This window comes from Xiphophorus maculatus, chromosome 21 (genome assembly GCF_002775205.1).
Source record: "Xiphophorus maculatus strain JP 163 A chromosome 21, X_maculatus-5.0-male, whole genome shotgun sequence".
In the NCBI taxonomy this organism is placed as follows: Eukaryota; Metazoa; Chordata; class Actinopteri; order Cyprinodontiformes; family Poeciliidae; genus Xiphophorus; species Xiphophorus maculatus.
Window position 1 is genome coordinate 26,537,614 of NC_036463.1, and position 25,896 is coordinate 26,563,509.

General features: G+C 40.1%; 2 protein-coding genes across 5 annotated transcripts in view; both read left to right on the top strand.

Annotated features, from left to right (window-relative positions):
• Nucleotides 1-15,911, top strand: part of LOC102233534 (disco-interacting protein 2 homolog C-like) — a 56,771-nt gene extending 40,860 nt beyond the window's left edge. For all 3 annotated transcript variants that reach the window (XM_023326394.1, XM_023326395.1, XM_023326396.1), the window contains 19 exons: nt 2,569-2,705; nt 3,790-3,998; nt 5,334-5,448; nt 5,956-6,157; nt 6,239-6,339; nt 7,432-7,512; nt 7,610-7,733; nt 8,445-8,566; nt 8,652-8,763; nt 9,434-9,543; nt 10,675-10,805; nt 10,890-11,058; nt 11,698-11,868; nt 12,614-12,675; nt 12,749-12,806; nt 13,298-13,372; nt 13,942-14,116; nt 14,205-14,328; nt 15,583-15,911. In XM_023326394.1, coding sequence (XP_023182162.1) covers nt 2,569-2,705; nt 3,790-3,998; nt 5,334-5,448; nt 5,956-6,157; nt 6,239-6,339; nt 7,432-7,512; nt 7,610-7,733; nt 8,445-8,566; nt 8,652-8,763; nt 9,434-9,543; nt 10,675-10,805; nt 10,890-11,058; nt 11,698-11,868; nt 12,614-12,675; nt 12,749-12,806; nt 13,298-13,372; nt 13,942-14,116; nt 14,205-14,328; nt 15,583-15,835 — 2,531 coding nt within the window. In that variant the 3' untranslated portion in view covers nt 15,836-15,911. The remainder of the gene's footprint in view (nt 1-2,568; nt 2,706-3,789; nt 3,999-5,333; nt 5,449-5,955; nt 6,158-6,238; nt 6,340-7,431; nt 7,513-7,609; nt 7,734-8,444; nt 8,567-8,651; nt 8,764-9,433; nt 9,544-10,674; nt 10,806-10,889; nt 11,059-11,697; nt 11,869-12,613; nt 12,676-12,748; nt 12,807-13,297; nt 13,373-13,941; nt 14,117-14,204; nt 14,329-15,582) is intronic.
• Nucleotides 15,912-20,056: 4,145 nt separating this feature from the next.
• The window catches only part of LOC102233276 (vasoactive intestinal polypeptide receptor 2-like), a 30,737-nt gene continuing 24,897 nt past the window's right edge, over nt 20,057-25,896 (top strand). Inside the window, exons 1-2 of one of the 2 annotated variants that reach the window (XM_023326336.1) lie at nt 20,057-20,433; nt 24,368-24,467. In XM_023326336.1, coding sequence (XP_023182104.1) covers nt 20,377-20,433; nt 24,368-24,467 — 157 coding nt within the window. In that variant the 5' untranslated portion in view covers nt 20,057-20,376. The remainder of the gene's footprint in view (nt 20,434-24,367; nt 24,468-25,896) is intronic. The other variant, XM_023326335.1, reaches the window with a different exon arrangement.

Below are 25,896 nucleotides of genomic sequence, written 5' to 3' on the forward strand. Positions count from 1 at the left end.
TGCATCCTGTACAGCTATGCAACAACCAGCACCTTTACTTGTATGGACTGTAAAATGAAATATGTGGACTTTTTCCAAATGTGGCATTTAAGAAGTGATAAGGAAAACAGACTGGTTTTGAGGATGCTTAAGGCACCAGAAGTGAGGACATTATAAACTTGCTTATATGATTTGTAAGAAATACTGTGAACTGACTTATGTGGAAATTTAAAATTTCAATGTTCTTTAGCAGTGTTCGTGAAGCTTTTCTAAGTTTTTCGAGTGACAAAATGTGACTCAAAAAAATTGTATGTTTCATAACTCCAGGTTTGTAAGACTCATTGTAGAACCGCCCTTATAAAAGTATTTCATGATGTTGAGGACAACATCTAACTTTGAGGGGGAGTATGTGATGGATTGAAATGTGGTTATTTCAGAGGCTGGCTAGTCTGATTTGGCTGAAGCAGTGGTCAAATCCAACCAGCAGGGGGAGTCTAGCGCTTGCGCTAGCTATAGTGAAGAGCACCGGAACTTCCTCCTTAGTTAATAATAACCGTTGGAGCAGAAGCACCGTGTCCAGCTCTTTTATTAAAACACTCCCCTTCTTCAGGGCATTTACATATTCACCTCAGGAAGACCCACTTAGAACCAGAACCCGACCAGAAGGAGGTTCTGATTCTGTTTGTTCCTTCATTTATTCAAATCTAAATATCTGAGGGTTTGATTCTGTATTTCTAGAAACAAATTGGTCAAAACAACAGTTGAATGGTGCCTGTAATCTGTTACCATGGTGATTGATTCATTCCTTTCTGTTTTCTTTTCTTCCATCCATCCTTTCTTCTTTCTTCGTCCTTCCTTTCTTCATTACTTCCTTCCATCTATCCTCCCTGCTTTCATTACTTTCTTTTTTCTTTACAATATTCCTTCCTTTCTTTCTTCCAGTCTTTCTTTCTGTCTTTATTTTTCTCTCTCTTTCCTTCTTTGTTATATTTATGTTTTGTATCATTCCTTAGTTTTTTGTTCGTTGTGTCTTTCCTCCCATGTTTTCTTCCTTCTTTATTCTTTGTGTGATTCCTTCCTTGTGTCCTTCCCTCTTTTGTTTCATCCTTCTCTCTTTGTTTCCTTTCCTTTCTTGTGTGTTTAATTCCTTCCTCTTCTATCTCCTTGTTTCCTTCCTGACTCCTTTATGCTCATCTTCGTTCCTCTTGCATCCTTCATCCTTCCTTGTCTCTCACACTCCGTTTCAGTCTAGAAAGACCGCAGATTCATAGGAAACTTTACTGGTTTATATTCTCTTACTTCTTGCCATCTTTGTTGTTTTCATTCTGAAAATGTTCATGTTTAGATGCAAAAATATCTTTGGAAAGTTTTGGGATTGTTCTATAAACTCTAATATTAATGCTGACAGGGTTATTGTAAGTTTTTCATGAGTTTAGTGTTAAATGTGAAGCAGCAGAAGCTGAGCCGCGGCTGTGTGAAGAGTTAAACTATCAGCTGTCAGAGCTTCACGCTCTGCAGGGCAGAGAATCCATTAAGTCCATTAAACAGTTGAATTAGTCGGAGGGCGTCTGGATGTGTGGCCTCTCCTCTTAATCATTGTCCATTTTTCTGGGTCTCGCTCTCTCCACTCATGACCAATCCCCCTGTGGAAGTTCAGAAAAACGCAGAAACCAGTTTTAATAAAAGCTGCAATCTGTCCTGAGCAGCAGCCTTCACTCTCTGGGTTTTAACTGATGAAACGCAGCACAGTTCATCTCCTGAGTCATTATGGCTGAACAACAACATGGACTGATTAAGGCTCTTCTAAATAATAAAGGACAATTTATAACAGTCATTTGTTGAGACCCAAACATCAGACTGAAGACCAGGTTTGGTAGAAAGAGAGAAAAGAAAATGATAAATCACGCAAATGGAAATTATTGCGATTGTTTTAGTTTATCTTGATTAATTGATTTATTGTTAATTGTGACAGGAAACCTCTGTCCAATCAGAACGTCTCATTCTCCACCAGGGGTCCTCAACCTGCGGCTCTGGAGCCACCAGTGGCCCTTTGGTCCTTCCCTAACATACAGGACTAATTCCACTGGCAGATTATTTCATTTATAATAAGACATTGTTCCCTCGTTAATCTGAAATAATCTGGCAGTGAAACTCGAACATTTTCATTAATATTAAGGAATTATTTACTTAAAACAAGCTCTTACATTTTCCTGAAAAATTAATTGTTACTTTCATCTTATTTCAATTAGTATTTTAAAAAATATGCTAAGATTTTGTGTTTTTGCATTAAAAACACAATAATCACCCTCTCCATTAACCACCAAGTGAATAATATTCATCTTTCATTTCATTAAAACCTCTCTGGGTCTTGGATAATGCTGCTTGCTCTCAGCTTTAACACAGTTCCAGTTGGTCCATCCCGGTTTCTGTCGGTACACAGACATCAGCCTTACCTCAGAGTAGAACGGCCTATTTAAAGCTGCAGGCCTGCTGGAGGCTGTGACTCAGACGCCTGTTCCACTTTCAGAACCAGGTGCCGGTCGACCCGCTGGCCGTTAACCGCCGTGTGTCCTCGTTTCTCTGTCCCAGGCCTGGTGTGCGTGGTGAAGCCCGAGGGCGTCCCTCAGCTCTGCCAGACGGACGAGATCGGCGAATTCTGCGTCTGCTCCGTTGCCACGGGAACGTCCTACTACGGCCTGACAGGAATGACCAAGAACACCTTCGAGGTGAGGCGTTTTAGGACGGAGCAGCAGCTCTGCACAAACCCAAACCCTGCTGCAAAAGGAAGCACTATGTACATACATAATACAAATTTAAATAGTTAGGAAACAAACTCAGAAATTGAGAATCAGAAAAACAGATCTGATTTCCGATTTTAATCCGTTTTTTTCTTGCTCTCTTTTCTAAAAAACATACCCGACTTAAGAGGGAAGGAGATCAGGCTTTTTCTGTTGTTGCTCCTATTCTATGGAACAATTTACCTTTCCAAATGAGATCTGCCCACAGCCTGGATCATTTTAAATCGCTTCTCAAAACTCATTTTTATTCTTTGGTGTTTTGATGCTGTTTTATCAACTTGTGCTATTGTCGTTCTTGTACAGCACTTTGGTGCAGTTTTACACCTGTTTTTAAAGTGCTATATAAATAAATTTGACATTGACATATTACAAATAATATGTCTTTTAAAAAGTGTCTTTTATTCCAGCCATCGTCTGTGAATTGTACAACGGACTGTTAAGGCCTGGCTACAAGAATTTTTGTTTAATTATGGGAATATAGTGACAATATTACCAGAAAATTGTTTGAGAAATTGGGAGAAAAAAGTAGTTTTAATGAAAAATGGCTGGGATAATAATTTTTTTGTTTTAGTGGCAGAGTTCTCATAAAATGTCAACTTCTTTCTCCTAATATTACAACTTTATTTTTGTAATATTATAATTTTATTCTTATAATGAAAAAGGAAAAAAACGTAACCTGGCTATTATATTTCATGGTGGAGTCGACCTGAATTCAAAGTGCAAATAAATATAAGCTGCAAAAATCCAGATTTTCCTAAAATTAAATCTTCAAACACCAAAATTTGATAAATTGATAAAATTGATTTATTGGCCAACCCCACAAAGAATCAAAAGTTTCGGTTGATATTTTAAACCTTAAAAATGTTAATTGTTGATTTGAAATGATTAAATCTGACGGCTGGCCGTCAGGTTCTCTGCTTTTCCACCAGCAGCTTGAATTTATCCTGCTCTCTGCCTCCGGGCTGAACACCTGGCTAGTTGCCACGGTGACGGTTTCTCCGTGTGCCTGCAGGTGTACCCGGTGAGCTCCGGCGGTGGTCTGATCAGCGAGTACGCCTTCGTGCGGACCGGCCTGCTGGGCTTCATCGGACCCGGCGGCCTGGCCTTCATCACGGGGAAAATGGACGGCCTCATCATGGTGAGCGGGCGGCGGCACAACGCCGACGACATCGTCGCCACGGCGCTGGCGGTGGAGCCCATGAAGTTCGTCTACAGGGGCCGGTGAGTGGACCCCCCACTCGGAGCGGCCGTCACTCCCAGCTGTCACAGTGATGAAAGAGCCGAGCCGGCACATTATGAATCTAATAAAGTCGAGCGATGGCGGAAGAATCGGGATGCAGCAAAACGGAGAAACTTAATTGTATTCAAAGCCGCTGAGCAGGAAATTCATCTTTCACCTGACAGGCTCTGATGACGCTCAATGCTGCAATTTCAAGTTTCAGCTGCAGGAACCCACAGTTGGTCCAAAGCAGGTTAACTTGGGCTGAAACAATTAATCGTGATTAATCAATTGTTTAAATAATCTTCAACTTGTATAGCTAGTCAAAACTCTAAGAAAAGCCTTTTTAAAAGAATAATTCACTCAGCAGATCAGTCCTACACTGTATCGATGTAACGTCAAGCAGAAAGGACAGATTTTCACATCTTGATGTTAGAAAGATATTTTCAACAGCAGATGAATCTTTTGATGATTCACTAAAGGAATACTGTTACTGCAGTTTAGTGTTTATTTTCCTAGTATTTTTTATGTATAATATTGCATAAAAAGGCCTTAGTGATTAAATACAGATTGCAAAATATACCAGTTTTTATTAATTTATCGTTAAACTAATCAATTAATCATTAGAATAATTGTCATAATAATTAATTGTCAGAATTGTCAGTAGACTATTTGTCAGGCTAATTGATTATTTGTGAGAATAATTGACAAATTAATAGATTAATCATCCAAACAATTGCCATACAAATCAATTAATCGTCAGAATAATTGTCAGAAAAATCGATTAATCATTACAATAAATATTTAACTATCCAAATAATTCTCAGACTACTCGAATAATTGTCAGAATTATTGATGGAAGAATTGATTCCCAAAGCAGTCGTTACTTTCAGTTTGTTGCGTTCCTTTCTCCAGCTTCGGCTTGCCGTAGCCTCTGTTTACTCCTGACTTTCAGAACATCGTCGGTGTGAAGCCGTAGTTACACTATGAAGTGTGAACATCTTCTCCTCTGTGTTACCAACACATCTCCTTAGAAGTGTTTAGAAACTCCCAAAAGTCCCAGATCATCTTCATTTGGACTCATTTTTGCATTTTTATGTTTATTGTTACATAAGTTGAATGATTTGGCACATAAAACCAAACGGTGCTTTAAAGAGGAGCTGCAAAAACAAATGAGATGGATTATCAACAATTGATGGTTTCATCCAGGACAATATCAACCAGTGCTCATGTCAGTGACTGGTCCTGGAGATCTGTCTTGACCTCTGTGACCCGATGCTTCAGTCCAGGTGTGATCAGAACGGCGCCGACCGTGTTTCTGTTCTCCGTCTCTGCAGGATCGCCGTGTTCTCCGTGACGGTGTTGAGAGACGAGCGCATCGTGGTGGTGGCCGAGCAGAGGCCCGACTCCACGGAGGAGGACAGCTTCCAGTGGATGAGCCGGGTGCTGCAGGTACGGGACACCTGCACTGCCAAAACTAAATATTAACAAAACGTTTTCTGTAGTTTCTCCTGCAAATATAAAACAAAACTAACATGAAAATAAATTTTCAGCAAGACAAATAAGCTTATTTTCAGTCAATGATTCATGAATACAGATGGAAAAAGTACTAGATTATTTCACTTAACAGGAAAAATGATTAGTCAAGTAATCTGCCAGTGGAATTAGTAGCTTTTTATCCATATTGAGAAATTACTGACTTAAGTTAAGCTCCTATGAGTTGGTATTTGCAAGACATTTTCACTAGAAACTAGAAACAGTGTGGTTTGCACAGACCTTATAAAACCTCAGAAACTGAGATTCTGTCAGTGTCGGTTCAGTTTTTTATGTCGGGTTGCCATAGCAACAGTTAGGCATACTCATCTTTTATTCATCGCTCCTCAGAACTTGAGGTAATAATCTTTATTGAAAGGAAATGGATCAAAACGACAGATTTTTGTCGGATCTGCTCCTCTTCAGGCCATCGACAGCATCCATGGCGTAGGCGTGTTCTGTCTGGCTCTGGTTCCGGCCAACACCCTCCCCAAAACCCCGCTGGGCGGCATCCACCTGTCGGAGATCAAGCAGCTGTACCTGGAGGGGGGGCTGCACCCCTGCAACGTCCTGATGTGCCCCCACACCTGCGTCACCAACCTGCCCAAACCGCGGCAGAAGCAGCCAGGTGAGACTCGCCCGTTTCCGGTCGGTAGGAAAAGCTGGAACTGATCCGGGTGGTGATCCGGGTTCTGTCCGTGTGCCGCAGAGATCGGACCCGCCTCCGTGATGGTGGGGAACTTGGTGTCGGGGAAGAGGATAGCTCAGGCCAGTGGCAGAGACCTGGGGCAGACCGACGACAACGACCAGGTGAGAAGATCCAAAGGCTGGAAACATTCAGATTCATTCAGGAAAACTTTGTTTCAATTCCAGCAAATATTGGAGAAGAGCTTCCTGCTGGTACCTGGATTAATAAAAATCACATTTCAGCCAACCTCCATCTCTACTGAAGAAACATCAGTGGAAGGATTCAAGGATTTATTATTTTACTTTCTGGATCAATTGAAAGTGCTAACAGTGAAATAACTGATAATCAAGGACAAAGTTACAGAAGCATCTGACTCCACAAATACAGCTAAATTTTCCAGGTTCAAGAGTTACATTATTTGTACTAAAAAGCCTAACATACTTGCTTTACAAGACAGATTCTAGCATTTCCTTTATTTATTCTTTTGTTATAAAACTGGAGCTGCAGGATGCTATTAAATGTTGCCTCTGCATGAGCTTCAGGTTTTCTGTCATGACGATCTACACCAGCTGCTTGCTGAAAGGAAAGTGAAAGTCCATTTATGATGCCAGAAATATCACTGGCATGTAAAGTCTGAGTACATGGTTCCTTATTATTAAAGCCTCACAGATTTTTCAACCATATTTTTACCAAGACAAGATGAAATGCATCAAATATCTTGTTGTTTGGTGGCTGAAAAATGATGTGTTTCTGCTGATTCTGACACCTTGATCAACTGATTGATGAACACAACAAAACAATCAAACATGTGATTCAGATTTCTGCAGATCGGATGCTAAACGTTCTGCTGTGGTGGTTTTGTTTCTGCCTTTCTGAGCCGTCGGACAAAAGGTCAGAACCATTTTTCTTCTGTTTCTGACTGAATCAGTTGAATTTCTCTGAAACAGAACAACTAGGAGTCCATCAGATTCAACACCCTGATGTATTGATTAGAGTCAGCAGCTCTGGCAACTCAGGCTCCATTTGAGACTGAGATGTGTTTAAAGACGCCCTGCAGTCCTGCTCCGGTGCTTTATGGCTCCTTTTAAATGCTGATGCTCCAATAATTAGATAGAAATGCCCATTTCTGCATCTCTGCTGCAGTTTGAACAGGAAGTGTTGAAGAACTTCAGATTTGGTTGTTGAACTCCTCTGATTTTGGTCTTTGTTTCCAGTTTCTGTTCCTGTCAGAAATCCTGCAGTGGCGAGCCCAGACCACCCCGGACCACGTCCTCTACACCCTGCTCAGCTCCCGGGTAACCTAACCGCCCTCTACCCTCAGATCAACACGTCCAGCCACAGATCGTGTTGCGGTGGATATTCAGTCCGGTTTTCTCATCTTTGGTTCCCCAGGGGGCGGTGTCGAGCTCCCTCACTTGTCTGCAGCTGCACAAGCGGGCGGAGCGAGTAGCAGCTCTGCTGATGGAGAGAGGAGGCCTGCAGGAGGGAGACCATGTGGCTCTGGTTTACCCGCCAGGTCAGACATGATTCATTGGACTGAACCAGCTACAGCTGGAGCAATTAATCAGATTAGTTGTGATTAATCAATTACTAAAATAATCGTCAGCTAATGTACTAGTCGATTAAATGGCACATCGACGTAAAAAATGTAAATTGCTGAAAGAACAACACAGCATGTGCAGCAATTAAGCCAAAACCGTACAAAAAATATACATTTTGAATTTAAGATGGAAAAAAAACTTCATCCGTAAATATGCTCTACCCAAAATTCCACAAGTGGCATTTTTAGCTTCACCTGGTTCACATTCTGTAAAAAAAATCTGTTAAGCAGGTTTTTCGTCCAATTATTAACCAACTAATCATAAGTAATCACCAGATCATCCCTGCACTGTGCTGAGTTTAGCAGGAAGGGCTGAATATTTATTGAAGTATTTTTTACCTGCATCTTTTGCTACAAATGATCACGCATGTAGTAAAGGAATGCTGTTATTGCATTTCACACAATATGATGTTTTTTTTTAATTTATTAATTACATAATTTATTTGCATCTTTAAATGTAGTTTTAATAATGCATAAAAAAAAGAATAAAATAAAAAATCTTCAGAATTTATCTGCTTAATTGGTTAATCCTCTGAATAATCCATAAATTAATTGGTAAATAATAATAGAATAATAGTTATCTCCAGCTTCATTTCTTCAGGTTTCTCCTCTCTGCTCCTCCTGCAGGCATCGACCTGATCGCGGCGTTCTACGGCTGCCTGTACGCCGGCTGCGTTCCCATCACGGTGCGGCCGCCTCACCCCCAGAACATCTCCACCACGCTGCCCACCGTCAAGATGATCGTCGAGGTTCGCCGCTGCTTCCATCAGAGCGCGCGCTGCTGCAACATCACCGCAGAAAACACAAACCAACATGTCTCCCTCCTCTCTGCAGGTCAGCCACTCGGCCTGCGTCATGACGACGGCCGTCATCTGCAAGCTGCTGCGCTCTAAGGAGGCCACGGCCACCGTGGACATCAGGAACTGGCCTCCGGTTCTGGACACCGGTACAAACGTCTTCTGCTTTAATCAATTTAGAAATATTTTAATAGTCAAAAGTCCAGAGAAAGAAAAATATGTCCTGGGTTTTTTCTATCAAAAATATATTCCATAAACTTTTGGATTCTCACTTTAGGTTTTTTACTACAAAGGAATTTAAATCTCGAAAAATTAACTCTATTTCTGACAAAAGAACGTGTAGAAACCCCAGAAAATGCTTTGCTGAAAGTAAAATCAGAGTCTGAACTGCAGCTGCTTTCATTCCTGCTGATTCTCCCCCTACTGGACCAAAGAGGCAACTACAGGGAGTCCATCTACAAAACTAAGTTACATGAAAAATTTCAGGAAGATTTACTGGCTTGTTTTAAGAAAATAATGATATAGAAAATACTGGTTCCACTGGCAGATTATTTCAATTAAAACATGGCAGAAAGGTCATATAGTAAGTAAGTATGTACACCTGTAGGAGGGTGTACTTTCTTTTTTCCTGTGTGTTTGTCATCCTGGAGGTTGTGATGGTTCTGGATCAGAACCGACCTCTGAGTTAATAACCAGTATCAGGTGCAGGTCGGTTGTTAGTGGAGCATTAACTGCGGCGCAGCTCTGGGGTCACCCAGAGGTCACTCAGGCTTTCCGAACAGAACCGAATGATTCTGTTTGATTCTGTTTGCTCTGCAGACGACCTGCCAAAGAAGAAGCCTCCAGCTTTCCATAAGCCCACCAACCCCGACGGCCTGGCCTATCTGGACTTCAGCGTGTCCACCACCGGCATGCTGGCCGGAGTCCAGGTCGGTTAATCCCCAGCAGAACCGGGCCTCTTCCTCCTGATCCTCTTCCTCACCCATCACACCACAGGGAGACTCAGTTCAACGACTGTAGCAAGAACAAGAGTCCAAAAATAACAGAACATAAAGGGGTTTTTATTTTATTGCAGACTGAAAACTTTGGGCTCTAAAATCAAGGATAAATATTTAAGTTATTCAGATTTTTACTTCAACTTCTGATTAAAGTAACGTAGAAGAAATCAGATGTTTTTGCACATTTGGGGAAAAATAAAATGTTTAAAAAACCTTAAAATAAATTTGTCTTTTATTGCAGTGGCAGAGTCTCACATTGAATATTTTAATTTAATAACTTTTTCATTCAGCGAGTGGGAAAATTTTTTTTTATTATTTTGAATTAAATTCATAAATATTGAAATTAAATGTTGTAAATCATCCAAGTAGGTTGAAAGAGTTGTGGAAGGTGATGCTGTGGGCAGGAAGGATCTCCTGTAGCAGTCAGTCTCGCAACAAATAAAGAAGCCTCTGACTGAAGACTGTTGCTATTATAATATGCTAACAGATCAATACATAAATGGCACCATCAGTTGCTCTGATAATCCACCTCCTTTGCTTTTGCTGCTCCTCTTTCACTCTCAGTCTGGCCGTTTGGTTAGAGAGATGTTGGAGTAGGGGATACGATTCTTATCCAATATGATGGAGGGAAGATTTAGTTTGAACTTCCTCGCCTCTCTGCTCTGCATCCATGAAACCTTCTTCTCAGTTCCTCTGGGATTTGGGGTCAAAGTTCAGCTTTTATTGAAGATGCTGATCAAATTGGAAGTTGTTTGTTTTTCTTTTAATAAGGCAACAATCTGAAACCCTTTTTATATTTTGGACCTTTACAGATTTTATTAAAATCTTATTTTTTGTTGAACACAATAAACCAAATGTTGTATTTTTATTTTATTAATTTGGTGACCTGTCAGTAGTTTAAATTTGCCAGTTTTGGCCTCTTTGTGCAAAAAGTTTTGACACCACTGCTCCAAGCTGAAAACAAATTGGTCCGAACACATTCCAAGTTTAAAGCCTAAATGTTGTAAAAATGAAACTAACTCTGTAGTTTTGTCATTCACGTCTCCATTTGTCCCCTTCCAGATGTCCCATAATGCAGTTGGAGCCTTCTGCCGCTCGGTGAAGCTGCAGTGTGAGCTGTACCCGTCCAGAGAGGTGGCCATCTGCCTGGACCCGTACTGTGGCCTCGGCTTCGTCCTCTGGTGTCTCTGCAGGTCGGTGCTTCGTCGTCGTTAAAAGCACGATTCCCCACGATGGGAGCTTGGTTCCTGGATGTGAGCTCTGCGTGTCGTCCGCAGCGTTTACTCGGGCCACCAGTCCATCCTGATCCCGCCGGTGGAGCTGGAGACCAACCCGGCTCTGTGGCTGCTGGCCGTCAGCCAGCTGAGGGTGCGAGACACTTTCTGCTCCTACAGCGTCATGGAGCTCTGCACCAAAGGACTCGGCCTGCAGACCGAAGCACTGAAGGTCAGGATGATGCAGAACCCTGAACCGGCCCGTTTCTGTGGTTCTCTCTGGGGTGGAATCACAAACCAGTGGAAATCAGTAAAAATGTTATGTTTTAAAACTTTGAGGTGGTTCAGATTTAGATGAATTCCTTACAGAGACCCAACGGTTCTGGTCCTCTTACATCAGAGATATCCTGAGTCTGGACGGGTTTGGCTCTGATCCGATCTTCAGGCCCAGCAGGACGTGTCTTGGTGCCGGTGGACACGTCCTGTCGGCCTGTCAGTCCACTCAGTGAGGCTAAGCGCTCCATCACGGTCCTCTGCAGGAGACGCTTGTCCTCCGGCTCGGTTTAATAAACTCCGTCTCCATCTGCTCAGCCGGAGGCGTCTGCAGTGATCGGTCACTTATGGAAGTTAATTTTAGTGATTATCTGTCTTTAAGTCTCCATGGAGACGCAGAGCGGAGGAGAAACGGCGTTTATTTCTGGCTGTTTCTTCATAAAACACTTTCCTCGCTGAAGAGCAGATGATTCTCCTGGGAGACTTTTTTCCCTCCACATGGTTTGGTTTGATTTGAGTGAAAGCAAAGACAGAAATAACCGATCCATTCCCGTTTTATAAAAAGCTTCTGTTTGTGTTCTGCTCGTCTCCGATCCAGGCCCGAGGTCTGGACCTGTCCCGGGTCCGGGCCTGCGTGGTGGTGGCAGAGGAGAGACCCAGGATGGCGCTCACACACTCCTTCTCCAAACTCTTCAAGGACCTGGGCCTCCACCCTCGCTCCGTCAGCACAGCGTTTGGCTGCAGAGTCAACCTGGCCATCTGTCTGCAGGTACAACACGCCAGGAACCCGCGAGGAAAACGTCGATAACACGCCTATGACATGTGAACAACATGCGGACAACACGTTAACAACACACCAGCAACACGCCAAAGAATGCAATGTTTGCACTTAATACTGTCTGATTGGCTGAAAAATACCTGTTTGTGATTGGCTGGTTGAGTAGCTCATTTACATAATGACGGACAATCTGGAGCATCCTACAACAGCAGTCTTTGGTCAGAGGCATCTTTAGATTGGCTGTACAACAGACTGCTACAATCATCAGCCTCTAAAACAGTGTTTAATTTGACTTGCAGCATTTAATTTCCCTTTGGGATCAATAAAGTACAAGTGAATTAAATGAAATGAACTTTGTCAAGTTGCAAGAGCAGACAGAGATGTAAACCACTGCATATTATTCTTTATTTTATTTAATTTATTTAAAAGATTTAAGAGCAAGCAATCAGCAGGACAGAGAGAAAACATGTGCATGCATAATCAAGAACAAAATTATTTCTTTATTCCTACTTTCCTGATTAAAAAGGAGTATGAAGAAGTGAACATTTATTTCATCCTAACCCTTTATTTGTTATTCTTTGGTCACAAACATAAATTCGATCACATCAGTTTAAATGCACATCTCTCAAAGTGTTTTTGTGCCATTTATCCATTTTTTAAAATTAAAAACAGAAAAACTCAGGGTGAAAGTGTGAATTAGTGAGCCAGACTGTTTCTGCCCTGTGATTGGCTGCAGGGGACCTCAGGACCCGACCCCACCACCGTGTACGTGGACATGAGAGCGCTGCGCCATGACAGGTCCGGCTGCTGCTACCCGTCATCCGCCTCTGCTGTGGGAACGGTTTTAACCCTGAAACGTTTCTTTCTTCAGGGTTCGGTTGGTGGAGAGAGGCTCGCCCCACAGCCTGCCGCTAATGGAGTCTGGGAAGGTGAGTGAAGTTGGACCGTAAATCCAAGTCGTGACTTAAGATCTAAATGAAGTTTTGAGAAAAGTTGGTCACTTGTGACAGAAATGAGAGACAAAGATGTGAGCTGAGCGCTGACAGCTCAGAGATGAGGAGTGGCAGCTGGTTCTGGGGCTATTTCTGCTGCTTTTCTCTGCACGTCCTCCCACATCCAGTGAGTCACAACAGACTGCAGGTCTGAGTCCAGCAGGAAACGAACAGCCTCCCTCTCTGTTCGCTCATCCGGGGAGAAAAGAATCACACAGAGCAGGAAGAACTCATCAGCTGGAAGAAAACTCGCTCTGCGCCCACATTCAGTAAAAAAAACAAAACTGGAGAAACAATTTGGATCCATTTTATCAGGATCTTCAGTTTACTGTTCAAAATGTTCAAAGAGAAGCTGGAATATTAACAGACAGTAATCTGGGCTCTTAATGGACTGGAAAGAAGGTTAAGTGGTGCTTTTATTTTCCCAGATTCTGCCAGGAGTCCGTATCATCATCGCCAACCCGGAGACCAAAGGGCCGCTGGGAGACTCCCACCTGGGAGAGGTCTGCAGCTCCGACTATTATTCTAGTGATCGATTATTCTAATGATTAATCAATTATTCAAACTAAAAAATTCACACATTGTACGGATTTTCCATTTAACCACTTAAGGTTTTTTGTAATATATTGGAAATATGTTAAAAATATATATAAATATTTTAATTCCTTTTCAAACAGGAAAATAAACATTTTACTGGTAAAATGCAATAACTGCATTATTGTTGTGATCATTGGTAGCTATTGGTATAGCTTGATTATTGGTAGATTTTAAAAAAATACTTACATCAACATGACCATTTTTTTACTTAATTTGAACCAGAGTTCAAGGCAGAACATATTTACAAACAAAGATTTTTTTATCTTAAATGTGATATTCATATATTTTTTGTAGAGTTTTAGCTTCATTATTGCTCTGAATATGTCGTTTTTTTCAGTGTACTGCAGTTAGCGATTAATCGGTTACTAAATTACTTAACGATTATTGATTGATTAATCACAATTAATCGTTTCCGCCATTCTTCTGTTGGAACTGTGTCTGTTCAGTCTGACGTGGTTTTGCTCTCCTCCTGCAGATCTGGGTCCACAGCGCTCACAACGGCAGCGGCTACTACAGCGGCTACGGCGAGGAAGTGCTGCAGTCGGACCACTTCAGCTCCAGACTCAGCTTCGGAGACACCCAGACGGTCTGGGCCAGAACCGGATACCTGGGCTTCCTCCGCCGCACCGAGCTCACAGACGCCAACGGAGGTGAGGATGATGCGTCCGTCTCCTGCGAGATGTTCGGCGGCCGCACCGGCAGCAGGACTGACGGTGTGTTTGTGGGGTTTGTGAGCAGAGAGGCACGACGCTCTGTTCGTGGTCGGGGCGCTGGAGGAGGCCATGGAGCTGCGGGGGATGAGGTACCACCCCATCGACATCGAGACCTCCGTCATCCGCGCACACAAGAGCATCATGGAGTGGTAGGTCCATCTGCACCATGGAGACACGTTCAGGTCAGATAGCATCATCTGAAGTACGAAGCTGTTAGCATTAATAATGAGAAAAGTTTGTTTTCATGTTTTGTTCTGTGGAACATACAAATCGGATTTCTAAAAGTAAAAAGAAAGGCTTTAAACAAGTTGCACAGAATGATGCTGGGGAAACTGAGACCAGCTGATAGCTGGTGTCATATTCTTATGTATGGATTAATCATGATTAATCGAGCCAATTGAAATAATTGTCAACTAATTTAGTAAATTATTAATCATTAAACAGTTTATACAACATTCAGAGAAGGTCATTTGGTGAAAGAACAGCATATTCAGAGCAGAAATTAATGTCAATGTCAAATTTATTTATATAGCACTTTATAAACAGGCATAAAACTGCATCAAAGTTCTGTACAAGAATGACAATAGCACAAATAAATAAAAAATTAAGTTACAACTGTAACAAATATATATAAAATTTAATTATTTATGTGCATTTTTATGTATTTTTACTAATGAAATGAAAATGAAATCTGCATAATGTACCATTTTTATTGATTAATCATCAGAATAATCAATGACTGAAATAAAAATTTAAGTTAGATGAGATTAAATCAGCAAAGCTGTTCCCAGTTCTGCAGCCGTCGGTGGAAGAACCTGGACCAGACACTTCCTGTATCAGATAACTAACATGTAGGAGAGCCATTAGGAAACCTAAAAATAGACTGATTAATCTGATTAATCGATTATTAACATAATCGTAAATAATTTTGTAATCAATTCATCGTGAACTGGAGCGTACAGACTCAACAAAAAGGCAATTTGCAGGAGAAGAAAAACATATTCATAGCAGTAATTAAGCCAAAACTGTACAAAACATATTTTCATTTTGTATTTCGGATAAAAACACCTTCCTGTGTACAGTACAGACCAAAGGTTTGGACACAACTGTGTGCCCAAACTTTTGGTCTGTACTGTATATTCGCTGATTCAAATTCACCTGTTATTGCATTTTAGGCAATAAAATATTTATTTTATTCCAAAAAAGGGATTGAATTATTAGTGGATTTGCATTTTTCAATCTTTGTACATACTTTGTGCATCATTGTACAGAAAAGGTTAAGTGATTGACTGAAAAATCTTTACAATATCCCAGTTTCTTTACCAATTAATCGTCAGAATAAGTAAACAGGAAAAACACAACAGGAAGTTGTGTTTTTTCTGAAAGCTGTGTGTCTCCGCCAGCGCCGTCTTCACCTGGACCAACCTGCTGGTGGTGGTGGTGGAGCTGGAGGGCTCTGAGCAGGAGGCCCTGGACCTGGTTCCTATGGTGACCAAGGCCGTGCTGGAGGAGCACTACCTGATCGTGGGCGTCGTCGTGGTGACGGACGTCGGCGTCATACCCATCAACTCCCGCGGCGAAAAGCAGCGCATGCACCTCCGCGACGGCTTCCTACAAGACCAGCTGGACCCCATCTACGTGGCCTACAACATGTAGCCTGGCTGTGTGTGTGTGTGTGTGTGAGAGTGAGAGAGGGTGTGTGTGTGTGTGTGTGTGTGTGTGTGTGTGTGTGTGTGTGTGTGTGTGTGTGTGTGTGTGTGTGTGTGTGTGTGTGTGTGTGTGTGTGTGTGTGTGTGTGTGTGTGCTGCTCATATCGCCGTCGTTGTTCATTAATTTCCCAGAAATCCAGATGTACTGTATTTTTGAGCGTTGATTTGATGTGTTCTGCAGTCGTTTGTTTTCGCCGGCTGATTCTGGCCGATGGATCGTTTTTAACCCCTCGCTCGACCCCGCGGCCAACAGGAAGCCTTAGAGGAGCACTGTGTTCAAATCTGTGGTTTCTGTCTCAGTTCCACCAGTAGGGGGCGTCAGATTATTGTAAAAACTATAAATACTGTACATAAACATAATAATCTATATGGAGAGGAACCAAACAGCGAGGTGTAGTAGCCCCTGATGCAGCTCTCTCCACCTGCACCCTGAGTGTGTGTGAGTGTGTGTTCACCCGTCTGTGTCGATGTGCGACAGGAACATTTTCTGTGCTTTTAAACGCAGATTTTATTCAAAAACGATCAAAGAAAAAATCTACAACCGTGTGAATCGGCTGCAGCTTTCTTCTGTTTGGGGCTAAACATTTGTTTTTATCTCAAAAAAAGAAGGAAAAGAGTCTTAAAGCGGTCGGTTTGAACCAAAAATAATGCTGCAGATTTCAACAGGAACAATAAAAACATTTCTGTATGTGAGCAAACTCAGAATTTCAGTCCTGAAGCACCAAAAGCGTCTCGCTGAGCAAAGTGCACTGTGTGAATATAACATAGATAAAGTTATCATTATTTAAATAAAGTTTTAGAGAATACATCTTCAGCATCCAGATGTTACTGCAGAGGTTTTTACATGTGAACAAAAATAAACCAAATGACTTTATTTAAATAAACATTTTATCGTGTTGAGGGAGTTTCTTCAGATTATTTAAATGAATTAAATTATTAAATTAAAGGTTTCCATTAAAACATTTAACTACCAGGTTGGAAGTTAAATTTTGTCCTGGCAGAAACATCTGGAAGCTGCGGGGGTGAAGAGGAGGATGAAGTTTACATAAAAAAGCTCCCGTTGTAGCAATAATCATCCAAAGGTTGTTCTCTACTGATTCTGTGGATTCCTGATTTTAATCTCAACACATCACAGCATTTACAATCATATCTATACCTAAAGGTTTTCATTACGTTCCTGCATTTATTACACTTTTCTTAGAGTGAAACCCTTCAGAAATGCTGCTACGGTGGCCTGAAAAGAACAAAAACAACAGCTGCTGTTTAAATGCTGGCTGCAGTTTGCAATCTGGGCCACTAGATGGCACTACATCCCGCAGACAGGACCTTTAAGACGTGAAACAAGCTGCTGGATGCAAAAATATATATATATATATATATTTTACTCTGATCAGCCTGTAAGACTCTAACATCACAGTTTTAGAATAAAAAATAACTTTTATTTAATTTATCTGTTTAAAAAAAAGATTATGAAATCCCTGAATTGCAGGATTTTTTTTATTTAAACTATATAAATATGGATTTTTTTAAGCAGTGAGACATTTTCAAGAACTGAATATCTAAAAGTCTTTTCTTTTTGTTTTTGTCACATAGAAAATGTTTTGTAGATGTCAAAATATTTCTTGCAAACCTTAGAGTTTGACTTTAAACCATAAAAATGATTGTTTTTTGTGCATTTTGAGCAGGAATCCTCAGTAAAGAACAACCTCGGAGCTACCGCCTGATGTGCACTGACTCAAACATTTTCCGAAGTTATAGACGTTTTAACAGATGATAAAAAATAAATAAATCTATGTAGAGTTTAAATAAATATCAGTTTATGGCAGGATTCCTGGGGATCCTCCTGATGTAAGAGTCTCGATGTTTGGATAAATTTAGTTTACACGCCTGCGGGTAAAAAACGTGACATCTCTTCGCGTTTTGTTTCACATCATCGGGAGGAAAAAAATTAATTATGCATATCAGAGGTTTGCTTGGATTGTTGGTAGCAGCGTAGCGATGACGTCAGAAACCAGGAGGACCGTCTGTGTTCAGGGCTGAATGGGAGAGAGACTGCACGTGTGTGTGTGTGTGTGTGTGTGTGTGTGTGTGTGTGTGTGTGTGTGTGTGTGTGTGTGTGTGTGTGTGTGTGTGTGTGTGTGTGTGTGTGTGTGTGTGTGTGTGTGGTGTGTGTGTGTGTTGTATGTAAATAGTGTTGATTTTGTACGGTAAAAGTGTGTGTGTGACTTGTTTTGTACACATGATGAAAAGAGGAAATGACACTTTTATAAGAGCCTGCTACCGGCTCCCTGTCACACTATACAGTGCAATAAAGTGCTTTGATTGGCTAGAACCGGCTGGGCCGCTTTGTTCCGCTCTCATCCGCTGCAGCAGAGGTGATGGTGTGTGATTCTCTTCAATACGATTTATTAATGAATCATCAGTTAAAACTGAAACGTATACAAACAAATAAAATGGAAAACCGGACAATGGTACCGGAATCGTTAGGGCGAGTTAAAGTTGAGGAGGAAATGGGTTCATTTATATCTCAAACTTGAATTGAAATCGGTAAAAAGTCATAATTATGTTAGTTAATTCGTAACCATTCACATTTTTACATCCTGCATGCGGTACATTTCTGGGTCAAATTGGAAGAACTTTAACAAGTTAAATATGCAGATTTATCATTTTTATTGTGCTGCATATTATTCTACTAACTATGTTATACTAAGTCGAGTAACTTACTCAGTTAGGCTGAATAGCAGAGATAGCATTCTAATGTAGAAGTTAAGTATTCATTGAGCTAACTAGCAGAGTTAGCCTTCAAATTATATCACGTACCATTGTGACTATTTTTATTAGGCTAGGTGGCAGAGTTAGCATTTTAATTAAGGTAAAATATCACAAAAACAATTAAGCATCTCAAGGTTTTTTGTAGTAACTTTCCTTGTTGAGTTTTACTGTTTTCTTTTTGTTTGAGGACAGCTGTTTGCTACTGTGAAAATATTTTTATTAGCTCAAATACCAGCCTTTCCCTGCTGATGTAAATTTTTCAACTTCGCACACAAAAGAGAAAAGTTTATAGATACAAACTTGTTAAAATGTGATCATAAAACAGAGACTGGGACAGATAAACACCATAAAACTGACCCAGATGGAGGCTTGGAGCATAAAATGTGTTTTAGATCTGCTGTCGTCTCTGTTTAATCAAAAGTCTCTTAAAGTTATTTAAAAACACAATTTTTTGTGTGTTTTTAAACAAAAACGAATGATAAAGTTTATTTCTGTCTGAAAATAACTCAGTGATTGGGTTTTGCAACAGCAGAGTTCAAAGGTTGCGGGTTCAAAGGTTGTACACATGAAAACATTTGTTTGCAGAACTTTGTAGAAATATTTTGTTCTGACAAAATCAGTTCTAGCAGCTTTGCACATCTAAACTCAGATCTGTACCAGTTCTTCTTTCCAAAGCAGCTGAAACTCAATCTGATTGGATGGGGAGAGTCTGAGACAATCAGTATTAAAAGTCTTGGCATAGATTCTCAGGGGGAATTAGGTTTGGGCTTTAACTAGGCCATTTTAAAACATTGTGTTCTCATAAAAATCAGGATGTAGGCTGCATCCACAATCAGAATGGTTCAAATGCAAGCGGATTAATGCAGGTGCATCCTGTACTCCATGAAGGGGGAGGTTTCTATTGAGAAGCAGAAATTTTTCCTAAAATGTGTGTTGCTGGGAGGTGAGGTACAAAAACACGTAATCTCACCAGTTTCTAGTAAAAACATCTCAGTACACCTGAAATAAGACCAAACTAACTTAAAGTAACTTTTCAGCAAGATAAAGGGGCTTGGTTTAAGTCAATAATTCCTTAATATAAATTTTCAAAATGTTCTAGTTCCACTGGCAGATTATTAACACATATTGTTTTTTTTACTAAATCGTCTTTTGGCAACAAAAAGGTGGTTATTGTTGTACTTTTTAAAATGTCTTTTCTTCTTTTTTGACCATATTGTTTTTAAATTAACTGATATTCTAAATAAAACTATAGTTTACTTTTATTTCCTTTATTTATTTATTAGATTTAAAACAGATCTGCTGCTAGCAGAAGGCGCCACATGAGGGCGCTGTCGGACTTTATTGCTCTGACTTTGGGTCCTCTCTGGTCCAGGGGCCCAGCGGGGGCCATTTGTCGGCGACGCGCTTTAAATACAGAAGATGAACCGGAACCAGCAGAACCGCAGAGTTCCGCCTCTTCGGGACTTTATGCACATTCAGCCGAACTTTTCCGCGATTTAATAAACTCTCCCGGCTCGGTTCGGTTCGGTCTGCACATTTGAGGCGCTGGTGAACAGAAGAGCGACCTGGACCGAACCGCGAGTAAAGGTGAGGACCGGGATTCAGGAGCGGCTTTCTCTCACCTGTCAGCCTGCGGTTCGGTTCGGTTCGGTTCGGACGTGTTTCCCGCTCAGGATGACAGCAGCCAGGTGAACTGCAGGTGGATGAGATGCGACCATGTTCTTTACGCAGCGCCTCGCTCTGCTGCTGCTCGGCGTCTCCCTCATCCACACGGTCAGTCCTCACTCAGCCTGAACGTCGGTCTGTAAATCCAACTGAAACTTATTTATTCCATTATTATTATTATTATTATTATTATTATTATTATTATTATTATTATTATTATTATTATTATTATTATTTCTCCAATTGATTTTCATTTTCTTTCATAAATGCATCATAAATACATCTTACCAAGTATTTTCTAAGTAAACTTGAAATAAGAAACTTTTCAGCAAAATATACCATCTTGTTTTAGGTCAATAACTCCTTAATATTGATGAAAAGTTTTACTTCCTCTGGTATATCGTCAGAAAAATGTTGCATAAGTTAAATTATCTGCTAATGGTACAAGTACTTTAATCAATATTAAAGAATTATTGACTCAAAACAAGCTCATATCTTGCTGAAAGGTTATTTGTAAGATAGTTTTGTCTTATTTCAAGTGAATTAAGATATTTGCACTAAAAACTAGAACAAAATTACTTGGTAATATTGTGTTTTTGCAGTGTATTCTGTCTGAGACATGGTTTATTTGGGATTCCTCTACATTTTTAATGTCAATTGTGAATCTTCTTCCTCTTTGTGAGACGCTTCCAGCCAAGGCAACACATTACTGATAAACCAGCACTTTTTTTTGTTGTTGTCACTTTTGGCTCTGCTGCATTTTACTAAAAAATACGAGCAGATTCACTTTCTGGCTGCCTGAGGAACATTTTAAGATTTCGTTTTGGCTTAAATCTGGAAACTAAAAACCTGATTTGTTCCTTCCAGGGTTTGGATTTAACAGTTGACTTTTGAAGTGGCTTTTTGCTTCAGTATCCAAAGTGAATGTCAGCCGTCCAGAAATCCACTCAGGACACAGATTATGTGACAGGCTAAGATTTACACCTCAAAAACACAAATTCTTACCAAATATTTTTGTCTAGTTTCCTTAATTTTGCTAAAATAAATAAATAAAACAAAAGCACTAGTTCCACCAGCAGATTATTTCACTTGTGACCTGAGAAAATGTTTTGTTTTTAGTGAAATAATCTGCCAGCAGAACTAGTTCTTATTCATTAAAATGAAGGATTATTGACTTAAAACAAAGTCCTATAAGTGTAAAAATATATTTGCAGTAGAAACTAAATACAAATTCTTTGTAAGATTTAGTAAGTTTTTTCAGTGTGAGCAGGTATTTCGCTCATGTTTGATGCATTAGCTTATAAAGCTTTTCAAAATCCCAGAGCATCACTTTGCAAATCGAATCTAATCATTTTATTGCCGCTGATGCGTCGTCTCTGCAGCGATGAAATCTGAGAAGTTTAAACGTCTTAGAAACAGCAAAGAATCGATGTTTGATGAGAGTTACGGTCAGATCGCTCCCATGTTTCCTTCTGATTCGTCTTTCTGCAGAAGAAGAGTCTGCCGACGGGAAATGTCTTCATTTTGTGGTTCATTATTCATCCAGAAACATTAAACTCCTCAAGAGAAATAGATAAAGTTGCTTTGCAAGTTACAGATAAAAAATGATAGAAAGAGGGATGTATTATTAATGCTCATTAAAATAACATTTTTGTTGTTATTCTCCAACATCACAGCTTTAAATCCCTTAAAATCCACATGGCAGCATATTTACTTGCACAATAAACAAACTTTTTGTCGTCACGTAAAGAAGGACACAAAGACGGCAACTTGGAAAATGTTGATGTTTAAGGAAAACTATCTCAAAACTACGACGGTGAATTAGGGCCATTGCAGGTAGGAAACAAAGAAAAGCAAGAGTACATTTCTGCCAAAAGCTCTGAAAAATTGAGATAAATCTCAGAAATTTTCTAGTAAAAATTTAAATTTTCTGAGCTTGAAAAGTGAAAAATTTGCTAGAAGATTTCAGAAATTTTGACATTAATCAAATACATTTTTAAGAAAACAAATTAAATTTTCTGAGCTTGAAAGTAAAAAAAAAATAGCTAGAAAAAATTCGGACATTTTGAGATTAATTTTACAAATTTTCTTGAAAAACAAACAAACAAAAAAAAAACCAGGAAATTCCTGAGTTTCAAAAGAAAAAACGTTTGACTTTTGGAGATTTTCTGGGTTTCCAAAAAATATTTATAAGCGAGTTTTGCCTCATTTCAAGTGGACTAACATATTTACACTGGAAACTAGACCAAAGATGTGTTAAGATTTTGTGTTTTTGCAATGCGGCAGGAATATGAGCTGCAAAACATGGAAAACGCAGATATGAAGAATATTTCCTAACACGTTAAGGTGGCAGGTTGGTTCAAAGCATTAACATTCCCAGCAGGAAGTGAGGAAAGCAGAGGAAATATGTGCGTTGTAAGTGGGCCGACAGCGCTGACATGTTGGCAGTATATCTCAGTGTAAACAGACCTCCCAGCACTTACACACACTCACTACATCAATGGAGTCGGGTTTGGTGTGTGAACTCGCTCTGTTGGAGTTTTTCCCTTCATCCGTATTGTAAGCTCTGCCGTTTGTGTACGCCGTGTTTGAGAGCGTATCCTTGGTTACATCAGCCCTACCAGGAAACACACAGACGTTAAACAACGAGGTGGCAGCCACTTATCTGCAGCCTGAAATATGGTGAGGTTGGGCAGCAACATGTGATAAAGCATCTGGAGCATGGATTCTTCAAACCACGCAAAAACTCAAGATAGGCGACACACCCGACTCTCCAATCCAGTCTTTTTATGGAACTGAAGGTATTTTTCTCTAAAGTAGTTCCATATTAGACTTTGACTAAAGACTAGGTTCAATTTGGAACCAAGTTACATTTTCAGCTGCTGTGGATTTCTTTCACGCTGCACTGCGTTAAATGAACCAAACCGTTTGGAAAACCTGTCCCCCTCCTCGCCTGTGGGGGCGCTGCACCAACAAGGAAACAACACGGAAACCTCCGAATAAGACAATGAGCGCAGCTTCCTTGTTCATGAAATGTAAAGATTTTAGCGGCTGTAGGATTTCTGGCTAGAAAAATACTAGCCATTTCTCCTTCTAGCGCTAGGCTAGCGCGGCTGTATTTCCCAGAATGCCCTGCTATGTAGTCCACTTCCTGCTTTTGGAGCGTCTCCCGTCCGTTTGGTCACCTATACTTTCAAACCGAACCAGAGTTCACTTCAACCGAACAGAGACCGAGGTTAGTTGGCGAACCACAGTTCACTATTTTATTCTTTCTGACAAACTGACTAAAGTGTGATTATAGCGGACTACACAGGGCAGGTGGGAAGACAAAATGGCCGCTGTTAAAGACAAACTTTGTGATGTCTGAACTGTAAATAAAACTAAAAAAGGCTTTTTTCATGTTGTCCTACATTTTGGGGTCATGGAAGTAGATCGACTCAAAGCGTTAACACAAAATATTACCAAGTATTTTTGTTCTACTTTCTCGTGCAAATTTCTCAAAATACAACCAAAGTAACTTACAAGTAACTTTTCAACCAGACAGGAGTTTGTTTTAAGTCAATTATTTCTGAATATTGATGAAAAAGTTCTAGTTATCAGTGAAATAATTGGGGAAAATCTCTTATTCCAATGGCAGATTATTTCTCTTTTATACAGCTAGCATTTTTTTATTAATATTAAGAAATTATTGACTTATAACAAGCTTCTATATTTTACTGAAAAGTTACTGCTGAGATAGTTTTATCTTATTTCAAGTGTACTAAGATGTTTGTACTGGAAACCTAAAATGCTTGGTAAGGTTTAGTGTTTTTGTAGTGCAGCTTCTCAGAGTGTTAAATAAAACCAGAATGAGCTCACAGGATTTTTTAAGCTCCCGTTCATCTTAACTTTCCTCCCTGAGCTGCAGAAAGCAGCCAGAGGTCAACAAGTTTCACAAACATGAACTTTCCTCCAGAGAGATGAAGCATGAATTCAACAGACGGCAGGTTTGTTAACGTTTGTGTTAATGTCCGTTATGTTTATTTCCTCCTCGCCCTGACAGGTTAATGGGAGGTTTCCCTACTGCTGGCTGTACTGGGAGATGGAGCGAGCCAGAGGAGACTGTCAGACACAACTACAGCAGCAGACGCCAGGCGCTGAAGGTAAAACTGCTTCAGCTGAAAAAAATCCAACAAAAACCACTAAAACACCCGAAAACATGAACTGAAATTAGTTTTCCTGGTTTAAATGAGGAGGAGGATGTGCTGATTGTTGTCTCAACACTTAAGATATTAGTGATTTATTAATAAAAAGGAAAATATCTTTTATCTTTTCTAATTCACACCTCCCAGAGCAGACTAATGGAGAAACATAAACTTTGTTTCTATTAAACAAACAACAAAGGCTCTTTTCAACTGTGTTAAAAAACAAAACAAAATATACAGATAAGGAAGCAAGTAGGACATGAATTCAAACATAAAAGTAACATTTTTATTATTCAGATGACTGAAATGTTATAGATTTATAAAAGTGGATTTACAAAGTCTGCAGACGGTTAATTACTTGCTAAAAAAGGAAATAAAACAAAGAATTCAATCAAGAAGCCTTAAAAAAAAAGAAGTAATTCTTTCTTTTCTTTATATTACACAGATATAAAATATATCCTATAATAGTGTGAGGGTGAATTAAAGATAAAACTAGTAAAATGTAACATGTTGACAGATAAAATATTTGTAATTTGTGAAAAATATAAAAGAAAATGTCACAATAATATTAGTTTGAAGAAACAGCTTAGTAAAAATGTCTTAAATGATGTGTAGGAGTAAATCTGAAGTCCCTTAACCCTGCTAATGTTAGGGGGGTTTGTCCCGTCAGATCGTCAGTTCCTGGAACCACACACACAAAAAACCTCGTAAAAGCGCATGCAGGGTCAGTGCGACCCGATCAGACCGCGCACACAGAGGAAAAAACCTGCCGGGTCCAAACAATCCCGTCTCTTTGGACCGCAGGAACATTAAAGAAACTTGAAATCCGAAACTCTTCATGTGTTTTTGTTCAGAGCTCTTCTGGGAAAGTGTCCCCTCTTATCCATCCACTTTTCTCCAAGGACAGTCTTGGAGTTCAGACTTTCCTGTTGAACATTTTCCTCTAAACTGTTGAAGATGAGCAACGATTTAAAGAAAGAGTTGTTGCTGCCCATCAGTCTGGGAATAGAAGTTCATTTCTAGACTATTTAGGGAATAAAATCATACAATCACAACAGCTGAGCACAGTGGGGGAGGAGTAATGACCGGGGCTTGTTCCGCAGTCATGAACTGGACCATGAGGTCAAAGGTTTGGCCCAAACTGGGTCAACAGGACAATAAACTCAAACACAGCAGCAAATCTGCAGCAGAATGGCTGCAAATGAGAATGTGTTGCAATGGCCTAGTCAAAGTCTAGACTTCAAACTAATCAAAATGCAGTGGTGGGATCGTGAGAGAGCTGCAGAAATGAATGAATGAAGCAACATTTTCACAGAGTGGACTAAATGTCTCCTTTGTCCTGAACTCTGACCTGAACTTCACCTCAGCCTTGAGAAAAAATCCTGAG